The sequence below is a fragment of the Brassica rapa genome, chromosome A09 (genome assembly GCF_000309985.2).
Source record: "Brassica rapa cultivar Chiifu-401-42 chromosome A09, CAAS_Brap_v3.01, whole genome shotgun sequence".
Classification (NCBI taxonomy): domain Eukaryota; kingdom Viridiplantae; phylum Streptophyta; class Magnoliopsida; order Brassicales; family Brassicaceae; genus Brassica; species Brassica rapa.
Genome location: NC_024803.2, coordinates 9755843 through 9774191, shown reverse-complemented (window position 1 = coordinate 9774191; position 18349 = coordinate 9755843). Strand labels below are relative to the sequence as shown.

Genomic DNA, 18349 nt, shown 5'->3' with positions numbered 1-18349 from the left:
GTTTCTACACTAAGTAAACATAGTTGGAGAATTTTAACAAAAAAATTAAAAAAATCAAAATATTGTAATAGGAGGATAAATTTTCAAAATACATTTTATAAATTAATGTATAAGCTTCAATAAATGACTTAGAACTTCTTATAATAATTTAAAACATCTGATAAGCCAATATAAATAATTTTATAAATATATTTATAATTTTATAAATGATTTATAAAGCATGCATTGAATTATTAGACATTAATAGTTATTATGATACTTTATATACAAATATAATTCTTTCTATACGAATATAAAATCATTATATCAATTCAAATAAACATTTTTGTTTATTATTTTATGTAATTTATAAATATATAAAACATTGATCGCATTATTACTCTTTCATAGTTTCAACAATTAGTTACCATAAATAATTATTTCTAATATTATGTATATTATTTGGGGAGTGGTAATTCAATTATCCTTTCCTTTTAGATATAATTATAATAAATAAAATTAAAGATCATCGGTCAATCAACCTATAACAATTTGAAGAGTTTATTTATGATCAACACCTAATAAAAAATCACTTATGTGATTTCTCAATCAATATATAGTAGAATTTATATTTTTATAAATACTTTATAACATTATATAAATAATTTTAAAATTCTGATATATTTATTCTGTAAACAACGATAAATAATTTAAAAATCATATTAATAAACATGTTTGGATTTTGTAATATTTAAAATAGTTATTATATAATTATATTCGAATACAATTCATCAAGTAAAGTATACAACTATTATATTTATCTTATATAAAAATTTGTTCATTATATTTTATAGTTTATAAATATTAAAAGTAATAAATAAAACATTATTAATCTTTCTATAATTTCGAGAATTAGTTGCCAGAAATTGTTAATTGTAATATTCTTTAGATTATATGGCAAGTGATGTTAAATGTTTATAGACTTACTTTAAATTTTTAGATCTAATTTAAATAAATAAAAATTAAAAAAATCGACCAATCAAATTATAACAATTCTTTTGAAACTTCACCTATGAACGACACGTCACCAGACCTCACTAAAATGACTTCTCTTTTAATATATAGGTGGATTTATTAAAACTCGAAAGATAAGTAAATATAAACAAATATTTACAAAAAGGTATTGAAAATCTTAATTCTAACTAAAATAAAATATTGAAATATATTTAAAATAAAACTAATATTGTATATAATTATTCTAACTTAATGATTTATCAAAAGAAACCATGGTCATTTTAAGCATCAAACAACACTCTATGGAACATACAATTAAATCTCTGTTATATTTTTATAAAAAGTCAGTATGTTGATATCACATTTATTTTACAACAATATATATAACTAATTGCGAATAACTATTATAAATATATTGAAATCAAAATACAAAAGAAAAATATAACCAAGTTTTTCCAATGAAATTCTTGCTGGAAAATATTGAACTGCAAAGATGCATCGCTTCTTTGCAGTTAGGGAAAAGTTTCATGACGATCGCACCATTTATTACTAGTAAGCCATCTCTGGTTAAAACTTAAAACCATGGTGGTTGCATCAATACATTGAAAGAGTACACATAAAAAAAGAACATGGAAGCTATGAAAAAACAAGCACTTGGGTTTGGTAATATAATCTTTAACATGTTTACCAAAAAAAAAAAAACAAGCACTTGGTTTTGTAAGTGGAAAATCTTAAGAAGACTAGCTTCTTTGCCTTGACTTGACTTTTGGACTAGTAACAGAACCGAGAACAGGATCACGTCTGAGTAGTCGATTGCTGTTTGCTGCGGTCAGTATCATCAAACCGAGGAAAATCAAAACTGAGATAGATGAGGAGATGAGCATTAATCCAGCAGCGACCTGTTCTTTCACCTCCAGTGCATACTGAACTGAGTTTAAAGCAAGAAAGGTGATTGGAAACGAGTAAGCCCACCATGCGACATTGAATCTCTTCATTGACTTCTTGAAAAGATTTGGCCTACAGACCTGAAAATGTTAATAAAAATACAAAAAAAGGTTATATGTCTTGTCATACGATGTCATGTCTATTTCTTGGTATGTTGTAAACTTACCAGAGACATGAAGATGAAGATTGAAAGAAAGAACAACATCTTTGCTAGAGGATCAAAGCTTCCACAAATAGAGTTCCAAGCTAAACTTCCCATGGCTGGTGCAGCAAAGAACAAGAAGAAAACTGGCCTCAGCTTGGTCGGGAAGTTGTTTCCACCTGGTAGGCGTTGATAAAGTGTGACAAAGATAACCAAATAGTGAACCATCCCTAGCGAGAACAAGCATAAAGCACACTCTCTCCAACCCATCTCTGCTGCTCCCCTTGCAGCCACTAGGTTTGCTATTACTGATACTTGGCTTGCCGGGTTTGCCATCATCGACAAAAACCTTTTCTCTGTGGTGAACCACTGGCCATAAAGCTTTGTGTCGAGGGTCAAGACCGGAAGAGCAAACACCGAGAATAATGTCTGATACAAAATGCTTTGTGGTTCCATCATGGGAGCTGACTGAAGCAAGATAAGCCATGAGATGGATGGAGCGTAAAGATAGTTCACTCCAATATAATGGGAGAACTCTTCCTTCACCATGTCAAAGAAGAAAAAACACTTCAACGCATACAAAAGACAGAGTAACACTTGTGTTGCAAGTGCTAAGTACCACAGGAGATGGAATGCCATAGACGGGAGATTGCTATGCAAATGGGACATGCTCATTGAATCAGGTGCAATCATTATCTTCCACAGCAGAGCTTGGCTGCAGAGAGAGAGGCTTATTCTGAAATAGCCCGCATGGAGACCACTCAAAATAGACATTAGAACAATGGGTTTGGCATGAACGAGGTCAGTGTTTCTCTCTTTACTGATCGATAGCGAGTCATCGATATCGATATGAACTTCTTGCGTAGGAATCACCAAGCTTTCCATCTCGGTATATAGATGGAACAGAGGTAATGGCTTGTTCTGGATTTGAGTTGTTCTAACCTTAGGATGGAGTTCATATTATATAGGCAGAGAAGCTAATGAAGATTAATTAGTACAAAACACACGTGATTAAGGGGGGAGTTAGTTAGTGTTGGACAATGATGTTTACTTAAAAGATAATGGATTCTCATAAGGATAGCAACTTTTATAGTAACTTTTGATAAGTTCTGTAAGTTGTATAGTTACTTCCCAACATTCTTGTTTAAGCTTCATGAATATATAAATCCATTCCAGTTGTATCCCTTTTACAGATTAATCTTATATATATTTTGCTGCTTTACCTAACTAGTACCATTATAATTGAACAGGATTATTAGGTTTTCTTATCACAGGATGTTACCACTAGCTGTAAAGAGAGACTGATGCCAGCGACCCACTAATTCTTAAAATCCAATCTAACTTTGTATAAGATGTAAATGCAGATAAACAACTATATTGTTGTAAAAGATGATAAGCTTTCAAGTTCTAGTACATAGTCAGATGTAGTCACCTATTGATCAAGGTCAAGAGCCAATGCTTAAGGGATGAATCACTACAATAAAACAGGCGATTTGCAAGTCAGACACGTTTTGTGAGCCATTGCAGCATGTGTTAAAAAGCGCAGACTAAACCTAGGCTTAAGGGGAGGTCAGGCTGAGCATAAATGAGGTTAGGCCGTTTAACAAAAGTGCTAGCTCAGCAAAGCCTCGTCGTACCTAATAAAAACCTAATAAAGTTAATTACAAGTCTTAACTAAAACTCTTTGCATATATAGCCTTATATATTCACTCTTGCCTCTACGTGGTTTTATAATTACAAAAAGTGCTAACATGGTTTAGGATCAACAAAGACGGCTAACTTTATGTTTTCTTGTGTAGTTGCGCCTCTGGTACCAAAGGCGTCCCTAAGCGCTCGCCTAGGCTTAGAGTGTGTTCCAGCACTTCGTCGCCTAGCCCCACTTTAAAACATAATTTGGTGTACAAAGCAAAAGTTATAATAGTTTAAAATATGCATGTACGGAAAACCGGTCATAAAAAGTGGTAACGTTTTTAGATAATTTTATTTAAATCCACCATTACTATTTTATATAAAAGTGCATTCTTAGCTTTCGCTTTATTCAAATATATCTATGCTATCAAGAATGTGAGTCCTTAACTTCATATTTCTGAAAACGGGATTTTAATAGGGTTATAAATGTGTTATATATGCAGAATTTTTAGCTGAACTTGGGAACTTCATTTAAATTCAAAGAAATTGTAACTAATCGGTTTTGCAAAGTTGGAATCTAAGAGTCTAAGCTCGATCGATTATATTAGATGCTTTATGTTTTTTTTTGTCAGCAACTCACTACGACATGAGGTGTGGGGTTTGTGTAGACACTTATATTAGCTGTTTCAGGCTTAGTACACCATACTGCAAAAAGTAATTAGATTAAATATATTTATATATCGGTGATTTACAATAGTAAAAATAAATGGTGGGAGATATTTTGATAAGTGAGTCATGAAGCACATATCTGTGTCTCTCACACAAGTAATTAACCGTTGATAATAAAAATGAATAAACGGTCGAGAGATTTTTGAATAACTGCAAACTTTCTTCTAGGGCCAATAACATAAATAGGAAATTTAAAAAAAAATCTTAACCATTGAAACTTTTCGTTTCTATAAATATTTTGAAAAAAATGGAATAATAAAAGAAGAGGTCATTAGATTCGATGCTTGGATGGCAATTACTGGCTTTGATTCAATTACTTTATACGGATTAATATCCGTAAAAAAAAACGAATCATATCAAACTATAAAAGAAGAGGTCATTAGATTTGATGACACATAGTTAGAAATATGCCATTTGCATAAGAACACTCCCCAAAGCTTCCAACATTACATGTTTATGGCAAAGCATTATCTTATGTGGAAACCAATCGGTTTAGTGACCAAGAATTATAGGTGTTTAGTGTTAGATTTTCCTATGATGCAGTTTTTATATATTAACAGATGCAAAGATTATCATAAATTTAAATTTTAAGAGATTAGAAGTAAACCTCTCTCGCGGTCAATTTGGAATGTTGTGAAAATATGTAATAGTTAAATTAAATCTTATATGAAAAGTAAACAAATGTTTTAGACTTTTCACATAACATTTAGCATATCATTTCTTATTTCTAAGTTACACATCATTTATCATCTATTTAAACACAAAACTGTCGAATATATATAGCTTTTGAGAACTTAAATAGTTATCATTTAAACTGAAACAAGAATATCATTTGATAATTAATATAGAGGAAGTAAACTAGATGATTTGATGTTTTGCTTTTACACCACCAACTCAATCCCCATACTAATCATAACGATTTTTATTATTCAGTCAACTATTATTACTAAAACATTTAGAATTGCATATGCTTTTTAAATGATAAAGACTAAGTTTATTTAATTTAAATGTAGAAAAATAATTATTAATTAGTAAAATACAGTAGAACCTCTATAAATTAATAATGTTGGGACTTTAAAATTTTATTAATTTATAGAGATATTAATTTACAAAAGTTTCTTTTTTATATTTTTTATATTTTTGAATATTTTTATTAACAAAATAAGAAAATATTTGATTTTACCATATGTAAATTATTTAAAGTTTAGAAATTTGACTTTCATATTATTTTATTATCTTATTTGTAATTTGGTGTATATTTTTATGTTTCATATAATTGTTATGTGGTTTTCGATATAATTTTACTAAATATTATCAAAATATATTAAAATATTAAGAAAAATAGAAGTTTTTTTATTGTGAATATAAAACCAACAATATAATGTTTAGTTTATACTTATATAAAATATATATAGAGATAGATTATTAATTTATGATTTTAATTGGACTATATATTTACATAGGAGTTTTAAAAATATTATCTTATTATTTTGTCGATTTTTGTTATATTTTACACTGGCCCAAGTTGGAACCGATAAAATTTATTAATATTTAGAGATTATTAATTTATTAAGTATTAATTCATAGAGGTTCTACTGTAGTGTATGGAATTGTATTAGACAAAGCTATTGTAGTGTGTAAAAGTTAAATGTGTATTGAATGATAAGATGGGAGAAATATAAAATGATGTAAAGTGTTAAAAAATAAAATGGGGGTGTTGAGTCTTCAAAATGATGTAAAGTGTTAAAAAAATAAAATGGGGTGACGAGTTTCTGAATAGAGGTTTTTTATATCATGGAAATCACAGTGTAGCAAAAAGAAAAAGGTTTGTAAATATCAAGAACTGAAATGCTGTAAGACCGTGTGGGTGATTCTTGCATACAGTTGGCCCATCAACTTTCTTTTTTGTACTCAAATGTTTCGGGATTAATCTACGCTCTTTTAATTCGTAACTGTTAATTTAAATATCGTAAGAAAACAATCAAATATGTTTGTAAAGTTATACTTGGTGGACCTTATGTCTTGAATTCTCGGCCCAAGAATTTGAGAAATAACTGTAGGGTTCTTGGTTGGATTATGCAAAATTGGAAAGTGGGAACTCGCGGAGATCATATGTTGGTTGCTAATGAACAGGTAGATCATCTCATTATCGATGAAGATGACCCTAAAGAAAGTTACTAATTAGCAGGCCTGGCTCATTCTGTTGGTGGACCTTGTGCATGTTTAATATATATAAGAATAATAAAATAATTTGCAAAATGGGTTATAAATATTTGAAAAACATTAAATTGTAACTAAAATTGCAAAAAAAAAAATGGATTCACTGTAAATACAATTTCGGTGCACTCCAGAAATTTGGGCCGGGCAAAATATTCAAATCCGGTACCAAAGCTGATTAACTATTCAAACAGGTAAAAAAATTTACTATTTAAAAAACCCAATCCGAACACGATCCGAACCAAAATATTTTTAGTACCCAAAAAAATTCCAATCAAAATTATATAAATAAATAGATTTTTTTATATTTAATATACAAAAATCCAAAAAATACATTTCTCTTATAAGTTGTTCAAAATACCTGAAATATATACAAAGAGAGTCGTCACAAAAGCATTTCTCATTTCTTATTTAATTTTTTTGGTTTTGATCTTTGTTTTATTGGATCTTTATTTGAATTTCAGGTATAACTAAGCACATATCTATATGTTGGAACCAAAAACCTAATAAAGATCTGAAATCTGAATTTATATCAGGTTCAAACCGGTCTTTAGAGATGTTATTAAATCCAAACCGGACCGACTAACCCGTACTGAATGTGTATCGTAGTTTTATAATATCCGAATGAGGTTGAAATTTATAAACCCGAAACCTTATCGAATTCGAACCGCAAACCGATTGGTCCCCGAATGTTCATGCCTACCAAAAACCGTGTTTGCCAGTTACGATAATTTTATGTCGTTGCTATTAGATTTGTACCCTCTTCGTTCTCCTTGTGTCAATCTACTTAGATCTAGGTTTGAAATATGAAACGTTGGTACAATTAGAGTCGGTTCCAGATTTTTTTTTATGTGGAAGTTCCCTTGGTCCAGTGGTTTGACCAAATGTTCATTAATGCTTCTACACCAGGAGGTCTGGTTTCAATTCGCGGAGATGGCGGAATTATGTAAATTAAGGGGGAGAAAAGGTTTACAAAAGATATGCAGCATGGCGCAATGAGTATCGTCAAGCGTGGATCCCGTAGGGCGACTCAGGTGATGCAGTCATGCGTGAACCCTCATACGGCAGGTAGAATTGTCGGCTATAGAATCGTTTGTAATATTTCTCATAGTTGTAATAGCATAATTATCCAGTGTTAAAAAAAGAATTTAAAAAAAAATTGGTCTATTATATTTTTAAAACCATAAAAATACAAAAAAAAAATCATAAGATTCGACCAAGTGACATTGGAAGCATTTAAATGCTTAAAACCACTCCAACTTCTCTCACTGTGGATCTAAATGGTGACTATACATTGATGATTTAAGAAAAGCCGAACGAAAGTGTTGTATGATATAATAGCGGTATAAATGTAGTTTTTGTAGATTAGAAAGTATAAAAAAAATTGATTGGCAACAAAATTACAATTCATTATAAATATTTGATTAATGTAAAATAACAAGCATTTCAAATACATAAAAATTGTTAGATATCTATGCAATTTCAAATTAGTTTGGTTTTTCAGTTTTGTTTTCTGGTAATTTAAAATATCGGATTAATATATTCACTTTATAAATTGTGTTCAAATAAAAATGTCCAGTTTAAAAAAATATTAAGTTTAAAACATTTAGTTAATATATAAACATTGTTAGTCGTTTAATATAGGTTCATGTAGTATAGAGATGACAATATGTGATCCGTTCCGCAGACCCTGGCCCATTAACACTTGTGGCAGGGTGGAACTGGTCAGGAAAAATCGAGGCCCATTATTTGTGGGTCTTGCGGGTGTGATCCCCACGGTATTGGGCTAGGCCGAATTTGATTTGCGGGGAAATGGGTTCTTGTCGGATTGTGTTACTTGCACCGAGAATCTTCTTTCTTGGTTCTGTCTCTTCAGTTTCACTTTCACCGAGGAGAAGTAGAGCGACGAGTCTGGCGATTGAAAATGTTCTTCGCTTACTTTTCTTCTTCTTCATTTTGATCACAACTGTTAGTTTTCTAAATTTCTTCTTCCCTTTCAATCACGACTCTTTTTCTTGTTGTTGTCTTCGTTTGTTATTTATTTGTTCTCTTCACTGCCAAGTGACGACCGCAGATCTCTACACAGTAGATTGACATGCATGGACACACACACACATTTATACATTTTTTTTTTCGTTCCTTTCAGTGAACATGATTTTAGAGTTAAACTTAAAACTCTGCATGTAACTGTCGAATTGACTTCTAAACTCTGCATGTAACTGTCGAATTGACTTCTAAAATTTTGATTGCATGCTTATTTAGGGAAAGGAAAAATAGAACTGCCACCGGGATCGGGATCGAGAAGGAAGACCTTAGACTTCGACCAAGACCTTCGAGGAATCATATTTTATGATAAAGTATTGGCTACTCTTATTTGATGATTTTAAATAATGATTATATAGCAGTTAAGTCTTGGTTGATTTATGGTATTAAGTATCAGTTGATTGTTTTAGTATGAGCTGTTCTTTTTTAAACTTTGATTGTTTTAACTGAAAATTCCCGCCCCGCCAATGGTATAGGCCTTAGCGGTCGGCCTGCGGGACGTCGGTTCATAATACCTGCACACGTCAAACAACATTATCAGACAGAAGACAACATGGTCACTTATTATGGACAGAGAAACATACATCAGAAATTCTAGTACCATGCATGAATCGTGTGCATATTTTTCACTCAGACTCAGAGTATATATTTTATACTCTTGTTCGGTGAGCAAAACTGGATTTGTCATTAGCTCTAAACGTTTGGACACAGAAACTGGTTTGTTCAGTTAGTGAAACTGGTTTGTTACAAGCACTGGTTTCTTCAGTTAAACAAATAATGTTTAAAACAAAACAGCTCATACTAAAACAATCAATTGATACTTAATACCATGAATCAACCGAAACTTAACAGCTATCATTTTAAATCATCAAATAAGAGTAGTCATGACTTTATCATACCATATGATTCCTCGAAACTCTTGTTCGAAGTCGAAGGTAATCCTTTTCGATCCCGGTGAAAGTTCTCTTTTTCCTTTCCCTAGAAAAGCATATAATATAAAGATGAGAGGTCAATCAGACAGTTACCTACAGTGTTTTAAGTTGAACTCTAAAATAGTGTCCATTGAGAAGAATGAAATATATGCATGTGTCCATGCATGTCGATCTACTGTGTAGAGAAGGAAGAGGTTCAGCTGTGGTCGCCTCTCTCTTTTCGGTGAAGAGAAGAATGAAAAACAAACAACGACAACAACGAAAAGAAGAGTCATGATTGAAAGGAAAGAAGAAACTTAATAGACTAACAATTGTGATCATTTTGATCGAATAAGAAGTGAAGAAAGTGAAGAACATGCAATCGCCAAACTTGTCGCTCTACTTCTCCTCGGTGTAAGTGAAACCGAATAAAAAGAACCAAGAAAAAAGATTCTCGATGCAAGTAACACAATTCGACAAGAACCCATTTTCCCGCAAATTAAATTCGGTCTGTCCCGAAATAGCCCAATACCGTGCAGATCACACCCGCAAAATCCATTAAAAAATGGGTTTATATTTTGCATGACCAAACCCGCCCCACCACATGTCTTAATATACCAGACCCGCGGAACATAGTCCATATTACCATCTCTACTTCCAGTTTTTTTTAGTAAAGCTAACATATCAGAGAGCGTTTTTCATTCATGAATAATTAATTTTTTAAATACTATTACATGTAGTTTGGTAAAACATACACTTCATATCAAATTTATATATACTAAAATGTGTTAGTTCCAAACATCCAAAATTTTGAATCCAGTCAACAGTGGCCTAGACCGATTTGATCTGGTTGACATTTCAAAATTTATGCATCAATACTGCATTGAAATTAAAATGATAGAATTGCATAAAACGGTTGCTAGTTGTCAACGACATATCATATACTACTCCCTGTGTTCTTAAAAGATATACTAGAATTTTCACACATTTTAATAAAACATATTACATTTACATAATTTTTTGTGTTTATCTTTTTTCCACAATTTTAAGCCAATAAAAAAATTAATTAGTGCAATTAAGATTTTTGAAGTTTGCAATTTGTTAACAAAACATGCATTAAAAATGTAAAAAATAAATTTTTTAAAAACAAATTTTTTTTTCTAGAATATGTATCTTTAAGGAACGGAAGGAATATCATATATCCTTTTTTCGATGAGATATATCTAATTGTTTTACGAGCCATAGGGTGTGATTGTATAGGCTATGACTGTATGTCACCTTTAGCGATAATCTTTCAGCTAAAACTTTATTACTCTCACGTCTGTCGTGAATTTCTCCAATCAGATGGAAACACAACTTAATTATAGTATTTTATTATCCGAATGGTGACTGCGGTTTGAGCGGTGCGGGACAAGCGGTTCAACTGCGGTGCGGTTCTAACAGTTATAAAAATGTATAGATATATAGTATATGTAAAGATTTTTGTTACTGTTAACTGCGGGGCGGGACGGAACAATGGTCACCATTCGAAGCCTGTTTCCTCTCGTCACTGTGTAAACAAAGGTATGAGAGCTTTTTTTTTCTTTTTACATCGTAGCTTTTAAAGACGAAAGCACATAGTCTGGTTATAATTTTTACTTTTGTTTATTTTATCACTTTTACACTCATTTATTCTATAACTTTTACTCTCATTTACTCTTATTTACTCCAATGTTTACCGATCAGACTCTTTTGGAGTAAATATTTGGAATAAAACAATTTTATTTCAAATTCAGCTAAAATGTTATCAATCAGAATGACTATTACTATTTTAGTTTTACTATGTCTACTATTGATAAAGTGGAAAAACAGTAAAAGTGTTACTTTTGAATTGACAAGAGAAATACAATTAACGTTACTTTTTGTTTTTCTTTCGTCTTTCTACATTTTAATATTTACTCTATTTTTCACATTTATATTTACTCGGCATTATTCCAAAATTTTCCAATCATAACCATATTGTAACAACCAATTAGATGACTTCCATTACAAGAGTTCTAAAGAAGAATGGATTAGAAAGAGTATGACCACATGCAGACATGTGTCTCAACGACTCCATTTACACTTTACAGAAGTCGTAGAGAAGAGAGACTTCTCGACCTCATGCAAACCTTATGAGATATTCAAAAAAAAAAGGTAACATAGCAATGTAGCATAAAGGGCGGCTTTATAAAAAAATCCTGAGGTCACCGACCCCTCACCTTTTTTTATCACCCATGACTTTGCATTTCCTTTATTTCATTTTATATACTGACTATAATACTTCTATCGTCATTTCACAAACAGTTTCTCGCACATTTTTTTGAAGCTAACTGTTATACCTTTTATCGTTTTCTTGACTTCACTTTTTCCTAATTAATAAGTCTAGTCAACATTAAAAAATTGGAAATTTATTTTATGTGATATTCTTACATCTTTAATGAAAAAATTGTTTTGTTGACCATTATATATTCTACATTTTTATTATTCGTAAATTTTTGGTGTAATTTTTTACCAAAAAAAAATTTGGTGTAGTATTGTCAGTAAGTTATTTTTAGTTAGAAAATAAATGATTTTAAAGAAACAGAATCAAAATTTTCTTATAAATATATATGATTTTTTAACTTGTGTGTAAAATACTTCAAAACTTTCACTTCAAAAAAGGAGTATACAATTGAAAGCCAATCCAGCTATCTTTTTGTTAACAAAATCAGTCCAACTTTGCTTCGAACTAGAGTTTTTTGAACTTTTGGTGGATGAAATTGTCTTGAGTTATTTTATTTTTAGAAAGAAAAAATAACTGCAAGATTCTATACGAGACTTCCAACAAATGTCATGTGTGAAAGACGGCAAGAGTATTTTAGAGCAGGAGAGGCATCTCGGATCAGAAAACATACAAAACAATTATGAAAACAATATTATAGTTAGTTTAAAAAAAACAATATTATAGTTTTTGGTGCAATTTAAAATTAAACATAATAAATACTTACTGGTAAATCATGACCCCACGTCGAACTGGAGTTGCACGGAAAGTCAAAAACGTACTTCTGCCAATCGTTTCCTCCCAAAGATTGAGATATTATTCTTTATTTTTATAAATTATAATCCCGCAGATTTAACTGATTAAACAAACAAAGAAAATTACGGGTTTCTGTTCTTTTATAAAAAAATTGTAAAACATTTCCAGTCCTTCTTTTTTTTTCTTCAAAAAAGAAATTTCTAAAAAGGTTAATGATTATATAATTGTATAAAATAAAACATTATTTTTTCTTCATTATGTTCCCAAATCTGTAACTGATCATGAAGATTATGTAAACTCCTCTTATTACTAATAAAAGAAGGGAAAATTTGGAGAAATGCACTCAAATAAGATTATAATTTGAAAACTACACCCTTATTTATCTTTTTTTGGAAAATACACTTATATATATATATATAAATTTACCTAATTGTCCAATCTTAATATTTCTAATATATTGTTTAAAAATTGTTTTTTTAATCGCAATTTCTAATATATTGTTTAAAATTTGTTTTTTTTTAAAAAAAAAAATCGTTAGAGAATCTATCTAATATTTTTTTAATATATCTAAGCAATATCATTTCCATATCTTTTTAGTAATATCTTAATTTTTTTATTATTTTGAAAAATAAAGAAATCAAGACGTGTATCATCTTCTCGTCTCCTTCTTTCGTATCCTCTCTATTTCTGATTTTTTTCATTTTTTTTCTTTTAGTTTCACAGATTCTTTCTTTTAGAGGTTTGTTGACTAATCATATTTTAGTTTCTAATTCTAATTCTATTTTATTCTGACAGTAGTTCTGTTTTTTTTTTTTTTTAGGAATATTATGCTGCGTTTGGCTAGAGTTTCAAGAGAGTGGAAGGTGAATAAAGAATCATGGAAATTCAAGGAAATTTTTTTTTAACAACGTGACTTGTTTATATAAGTTGAATAAAATAAAATAAAGGGAAATATGTATAAACTTCATGATAAAGTAAAAAAAAATCATAATTTACATATTTATCTTTGTTATTATAAAATTTAAATGATAAAAATAACATATTTAACTTAAACAAAATAATTTTAATGATATTATTTTTATTAATTACGAATTTATATATTAATTTCGAATTAATATCTTAATTATTGAAACATCTTGGGTAAAAAAGTCAATTCATAATTCAGAAGGTGTATTTTTCAAAAAGTAAAATAGAAAATGTAGTTATCAAATTTCAAATCCTAAATAGGGTATTTTGCAAATTATCCCATAAAAGAATGATGCTGTTGTAAAAACATTATTTCTCTAAATTTTTTTAAATATACAGAAAATAATAAAATATCGGATAATTTGCTGAGTGAATATATTGGAGAAATATTAGTTTAATAGTGAAAGAGTAGAGAGAGATAGAAAAAAATGAAGAGAAAAAAAGGAAAATGGTTAGTTAGTGAAATATATAAAAAAATGTTATTGGTTCAAATTTCCTTTAAAATATTCAGGTCATAAGAATACAATGAAAAAGTTTCTTTTTTTTGATTTCCTCTAATTTTAACAGAATATATATATATATATATATATATATATATATATATATATATATATATATATATATATATATATATATATATATATATATATATATATATATATATATATATAAACTGATTGAAGATGATCTAAACGATTTTTTTTAATTTTCGCAAGTTATAAAATTTTCTCCACTCCTTTAGTATCTATTTTTGTTTCATAGAACTATAGAAGTGAAGAAATTGATTAATCTGGAATTTTCTTTATATGTCTAATTGTCTGCTCACCTAGCTATCTCGATTTATTGATTTTCATAGTATTGATCAAACAATTAAACTCGTAGTTTCTAGGAAGTTGTTTTTCTTTGTTTATATCAAAGCTTACAGATCTATAGGTGACTTCATTAGACAGCAATTACGTACGTGTCAAACTTTTGTGGCGGCATTTATTGACCTTTGCAGTTGTTATATTCAGTAATGTATAATACAGATTCTATTAAATGTTCAATAAGTGTCATAATGTAGTACACTTTGTTGACGCTATCTCATTATCTTTGAAGGTACAGCCAAACTATTAGGTTTCTGTATTCGGCGCCCACATGTCGTGTATAATATACACACAAAAAGAAATGTCATTATTAAAGGCAATGCTAGTTAAGTTACGAACTTTTTATCTAAAAATATCAATTTAAAATATAAATTAAAAACTATCTGACTAATTACAAAATTCAAAACAAAATACTATTGGTTACACGATTCTTAATAAAGTTAAAAATTACCTAAGAAAATGAAAACAACTTACATATTAAAACATCAAAACTTTTCAAAAGATCATACATTAAAAAACCGAAGGAGTATAATTTAAATAAATAGCTGATATTGTTCAACATTAAATTATTGTGTATATTTACCAGAAGTTTTGTGTGAAACTGAACAAATGTGAATCAATGAAATAAACTCACTGTTTCTTATAACCCAGTTGAAAAAAATTGAAAATGTAAAATATAAAACAAAACAAATTGTATGTAGTATATATGTTTCTATTGATTTTTGTTGTTTCCTTCGCCGTCATGGTGGTTCGACCCATTGATCATAGAAGAAATAACGGATGCAAGAGCTGCCGTGAAATTCGGATCAGCAGTTAGTGCTGATATTGTATCAGCCACCGCGTGCGACTGTGCTGCCGACGGAGAGCCACTGGAAAACTGAAGCCCCGAGAATTTGGATTGGTTATACAATGCCTGACCTATTACATGAGGTAACATATTTGGAGGTAAATTTGTCATTTGTTGTTGCGGCCGCAGCATCAGTGAGTTGTGGTTGTTGGTAGCGGCGGCTGTGGAAGGGGAGGAACCATTAGGAAGCGGAGGTGCGTGAGTGAGGTCTAATGTGACTGTAGGGAACGGGGCAGAGGCTGAGATCGTAGCCATGCTTGTGGAGCAAGGAAGAACAGCCCTGGCTAGTAAATTGGTAGGGTTCATCATCCCGTCGTGACTAGACATTGACCCGGATAGCAACATGTTAGCCGCGGCCATGGTTGTGGAAGCCATTGCCACTGCAGCTGGGGGCAATGGATGGTTATGGTTTCCCTCGTAGGTCGTTATTAGAATGGATCTGTCTTCCGCACAACGTTGGACCTATAAATATACAATCACGGACCAAACATTTTAGCCAATCACTCAAAATCTCTATTTAATTAATCATGAATCTTTTGTCTAATGGTTACATCTTTTACAAGATTCTAAAACTGACTCGGTTCGTATGTTCATTTTCTAATTCACACATATAAAAATACCGGAAATGAACCCAAGTTTTAACACATAAACGGCAATATATAGACCGATCAGTTTACATGTCTTTGCCCCCAAACATATTCAGTATCTTATTCCTACCTAGTTTCATGTTTTATATATGCAATTTAAATTGTTAAAAACAAAACTTGGATGACCAATATACATACTTGTTTGCGAACGGGACAACCCGTGGCCATTGTACAACGGTAATAAGCCCGCGGACATGGATTGCCTTTTGCCATCTTTTGGCCGTACTTTCTCCATTGACATCCATCGCTTATCTATAAGAAAAAAACATAATTACAAACATAATAAATCTCTTTAGCATAGGTTTCATTTTGTGACGTAAGTCAATTAAATTTACCGTTTTAACTTTTGAGTATTGTCTAAATTCTTACCATAGTAGCTTCCGATCGGGCCCGAACCGAGACGCGGGCTTTCCTCATCGTAGCTTCTGTGGATTGTTCAAACGTTGGTGGGCTACTGTTATTCACTTTCTGAACTTTGTTAGACTCGGTTTCAGGACTTTCTTCACGTCCAAGTCTCTTTCCGTCCCTAACCTCGTTATTACGCCTCTCAACGGCAGAACAACCTCCTGAACGAGTCCTATCTTCCGATGAAGAATTTGACAAATCCTCGGCCTCATCTGATGCTCTCGAAGGGCCTAGATCGATAAATTGCCTCGGTACTATCGTTTCCTCATGCTTTCCAGCAGCCTCTAATGCCTAAGATCATATAGTTTCGTTAATATTAACTTATGGTAAATCCCGTTCATTTGTGGTTAATAAATCTATTATTAAATTACCTTATTCTGTTGTTGTTGCTGCTGTTGCATAAGTGAAACAAGATGCATATGAAGTGAAGTGTAATTGTTGCTCACTTGTGTAAGCAATTCTCTTAGCTTTTCATTCTCCATGGTCATTTTCTTCAGCTCATCTTGTAACTTAACCAACTAAGATTAACATAAAAATTTACAATATCAAATTAAACCGGATCCTTTCATCCATAAAGCAAATAATACAGTATTAATTAACGCACGTAAAATTAAGAAAAATTACCTCATTATTTGCACGTTTATCTTCCATTTCGGACGATTCTCCATTGTCGATCACTGATTGATCACTCCGGGCATTAACCGTGGTTCGAAGGTTCAAACCGGTCTATTCAAAAATAAATTCACGATAATTAATGAGTATTTCATAAAAAACATATTTCTTTTCTTTTTTTTTTAACAAAAAAAAAACATATTTCTTTTATACGAGTTATCGAAAATTTCGAACTTACATTTACGTCAGTTCGATCATCTTGTTCCTCCTTCTTAACCCGTAATCCAGCGTCGTCAACTTCGTCCTGACAAACCCTAGACTTCTTGTCGGAGAAGAAATCCACTTCTCCGGGAACTTCACGGTCGTTTTCTCTGCCGACTCCACTAGAAGAATCATCATCTTCACGGTCACGAATACCGGAGAGACTTACGGGAAACCTGAATTCACTGCCGTCGATGGACATATTCGTCTTTTGGTCATCCTCGTCGCCCATTCTAGACATCGTCAATGGATTCAAGAAGCGGCGGTGGTTATTATTCTTGAAGCGGTTAGGGTTTATGAGATCAAGAGAAGATGAATCAAGAGTGAGACCAGACCAACCTCTGTCCATAAAAAAAAAAAAAGAAGATCACGAGATGAACCAAAGGAGAAAGATGGTTATAAAGATAGAGAGAGAGAAAGTTGAAAGATTTGTTGTTTGGTTTGGTTTGGTTTAGAGAGAGAGAGAGAAAGAGATTGTGAAGTCTTCTGCCAGAACATTAGACTCTCCTATAAAAAGGGTTTGGGACGTGGACCGGCTCTTTCTTCTTCTTTCGTCACATTTTTTTTTTGAAATTGTGAATTAAATAAACTTTGATTTTATTTTCCGGAGACTTTGAGAAAAAAATGGAAGATTTACGTCAGATCCTGCGTCATGCTGGGTCCTGACCTGACCCGAAAATCACCCGGATTCTAACCCCGTTTTATTTCCATGGACATTTAATTGAAAATATATTCTTCAGAAAATCAGTATTTTAAAATATGGTCTAGGTAGTTTTTAGGCAGTGTCTATTTGCGAGGCAGATCTAGACATCTTAGGGCATGATTAACTCCGATTTCTTATCTCGAGGTTCTTAACTCATGATTTGACATTTTCTTATTTTTTGTTTTTTTTTACACTTTTCGTTATATTTAGTATTTAAGAGACGGTTCTTATCTTTTCTTTAGTTAAAATCTAAGAAAACTAAGAATCGTCTCTTACTCGAAACTAAAAACCCCAGTTAAAAGATTATGGATAATCATGGTCTTATAAGTCCTAACTATTTTAATGTAGTTTATGAATTTTTAACTAAATATATTTAAATTCATATATATACACATT

At 31.1% G+C, this 18349-nt stretch overlaps 2 protein-coding genes across 2 annotated transcripts; both read right to left on the bottom strand.

Moving 5' to 3' along the window:
* Positions 1–1560: 1560 nt before the first annotated feature.
* Positions 1561–14783, bottom strand: LOC103838410 (S-type anion channel SLAH1-like). The gene is made up of 3 exons (XM_009114846.3): positions 9598–14783; positions 2105–9213; positions 1561–2018 (listed from the first exon to the last, which is right to left on the bottom strand). Exons 2-3 carry the CDS (start codon positions 2963–2965, stop codon positions 1734–1736), a joined length of 1146 nt encoding a protein of 381 aa, XP_009113094.1. The 5' UTR covers positions 2966–9213; positions 9598–14783; the 3' UTR covers positions 1561–1733.
* Positions 14784–15190: 407 nt separating this feature from the next.
* Positions 15191–17599, bottom strand: WRKY6 (WRKY transcription factor 6). The gene is given in 6 exon segments (NM_001302026.1): positions 15191–15787; positions 16111–16224; positions 16342–16668; positions 16749–16895; positions 17002–17103; positions 17228–17599. Coding segments are annotated over 6 exon segments (1659 nt in total).
* Positions 17600–18349: the final 750 nt, after the last annotated feature.

Coding starts and splice junctions, on each gene's coding strand:
- LOC103838410 (XM_009114846.3), bottom strand. CDS start 2,965: ATGGAAAGCTTGGTGATTCCTACGCAAGAAGTTCATATCGATATCGAT. Junction 2,019..2,104: donor TCTTCATCTTCATGTCTCTG/GTAAGTTTACAA, acceptor TAACATTTTCAG/GTCTGTAGGCCAAATCTTTT.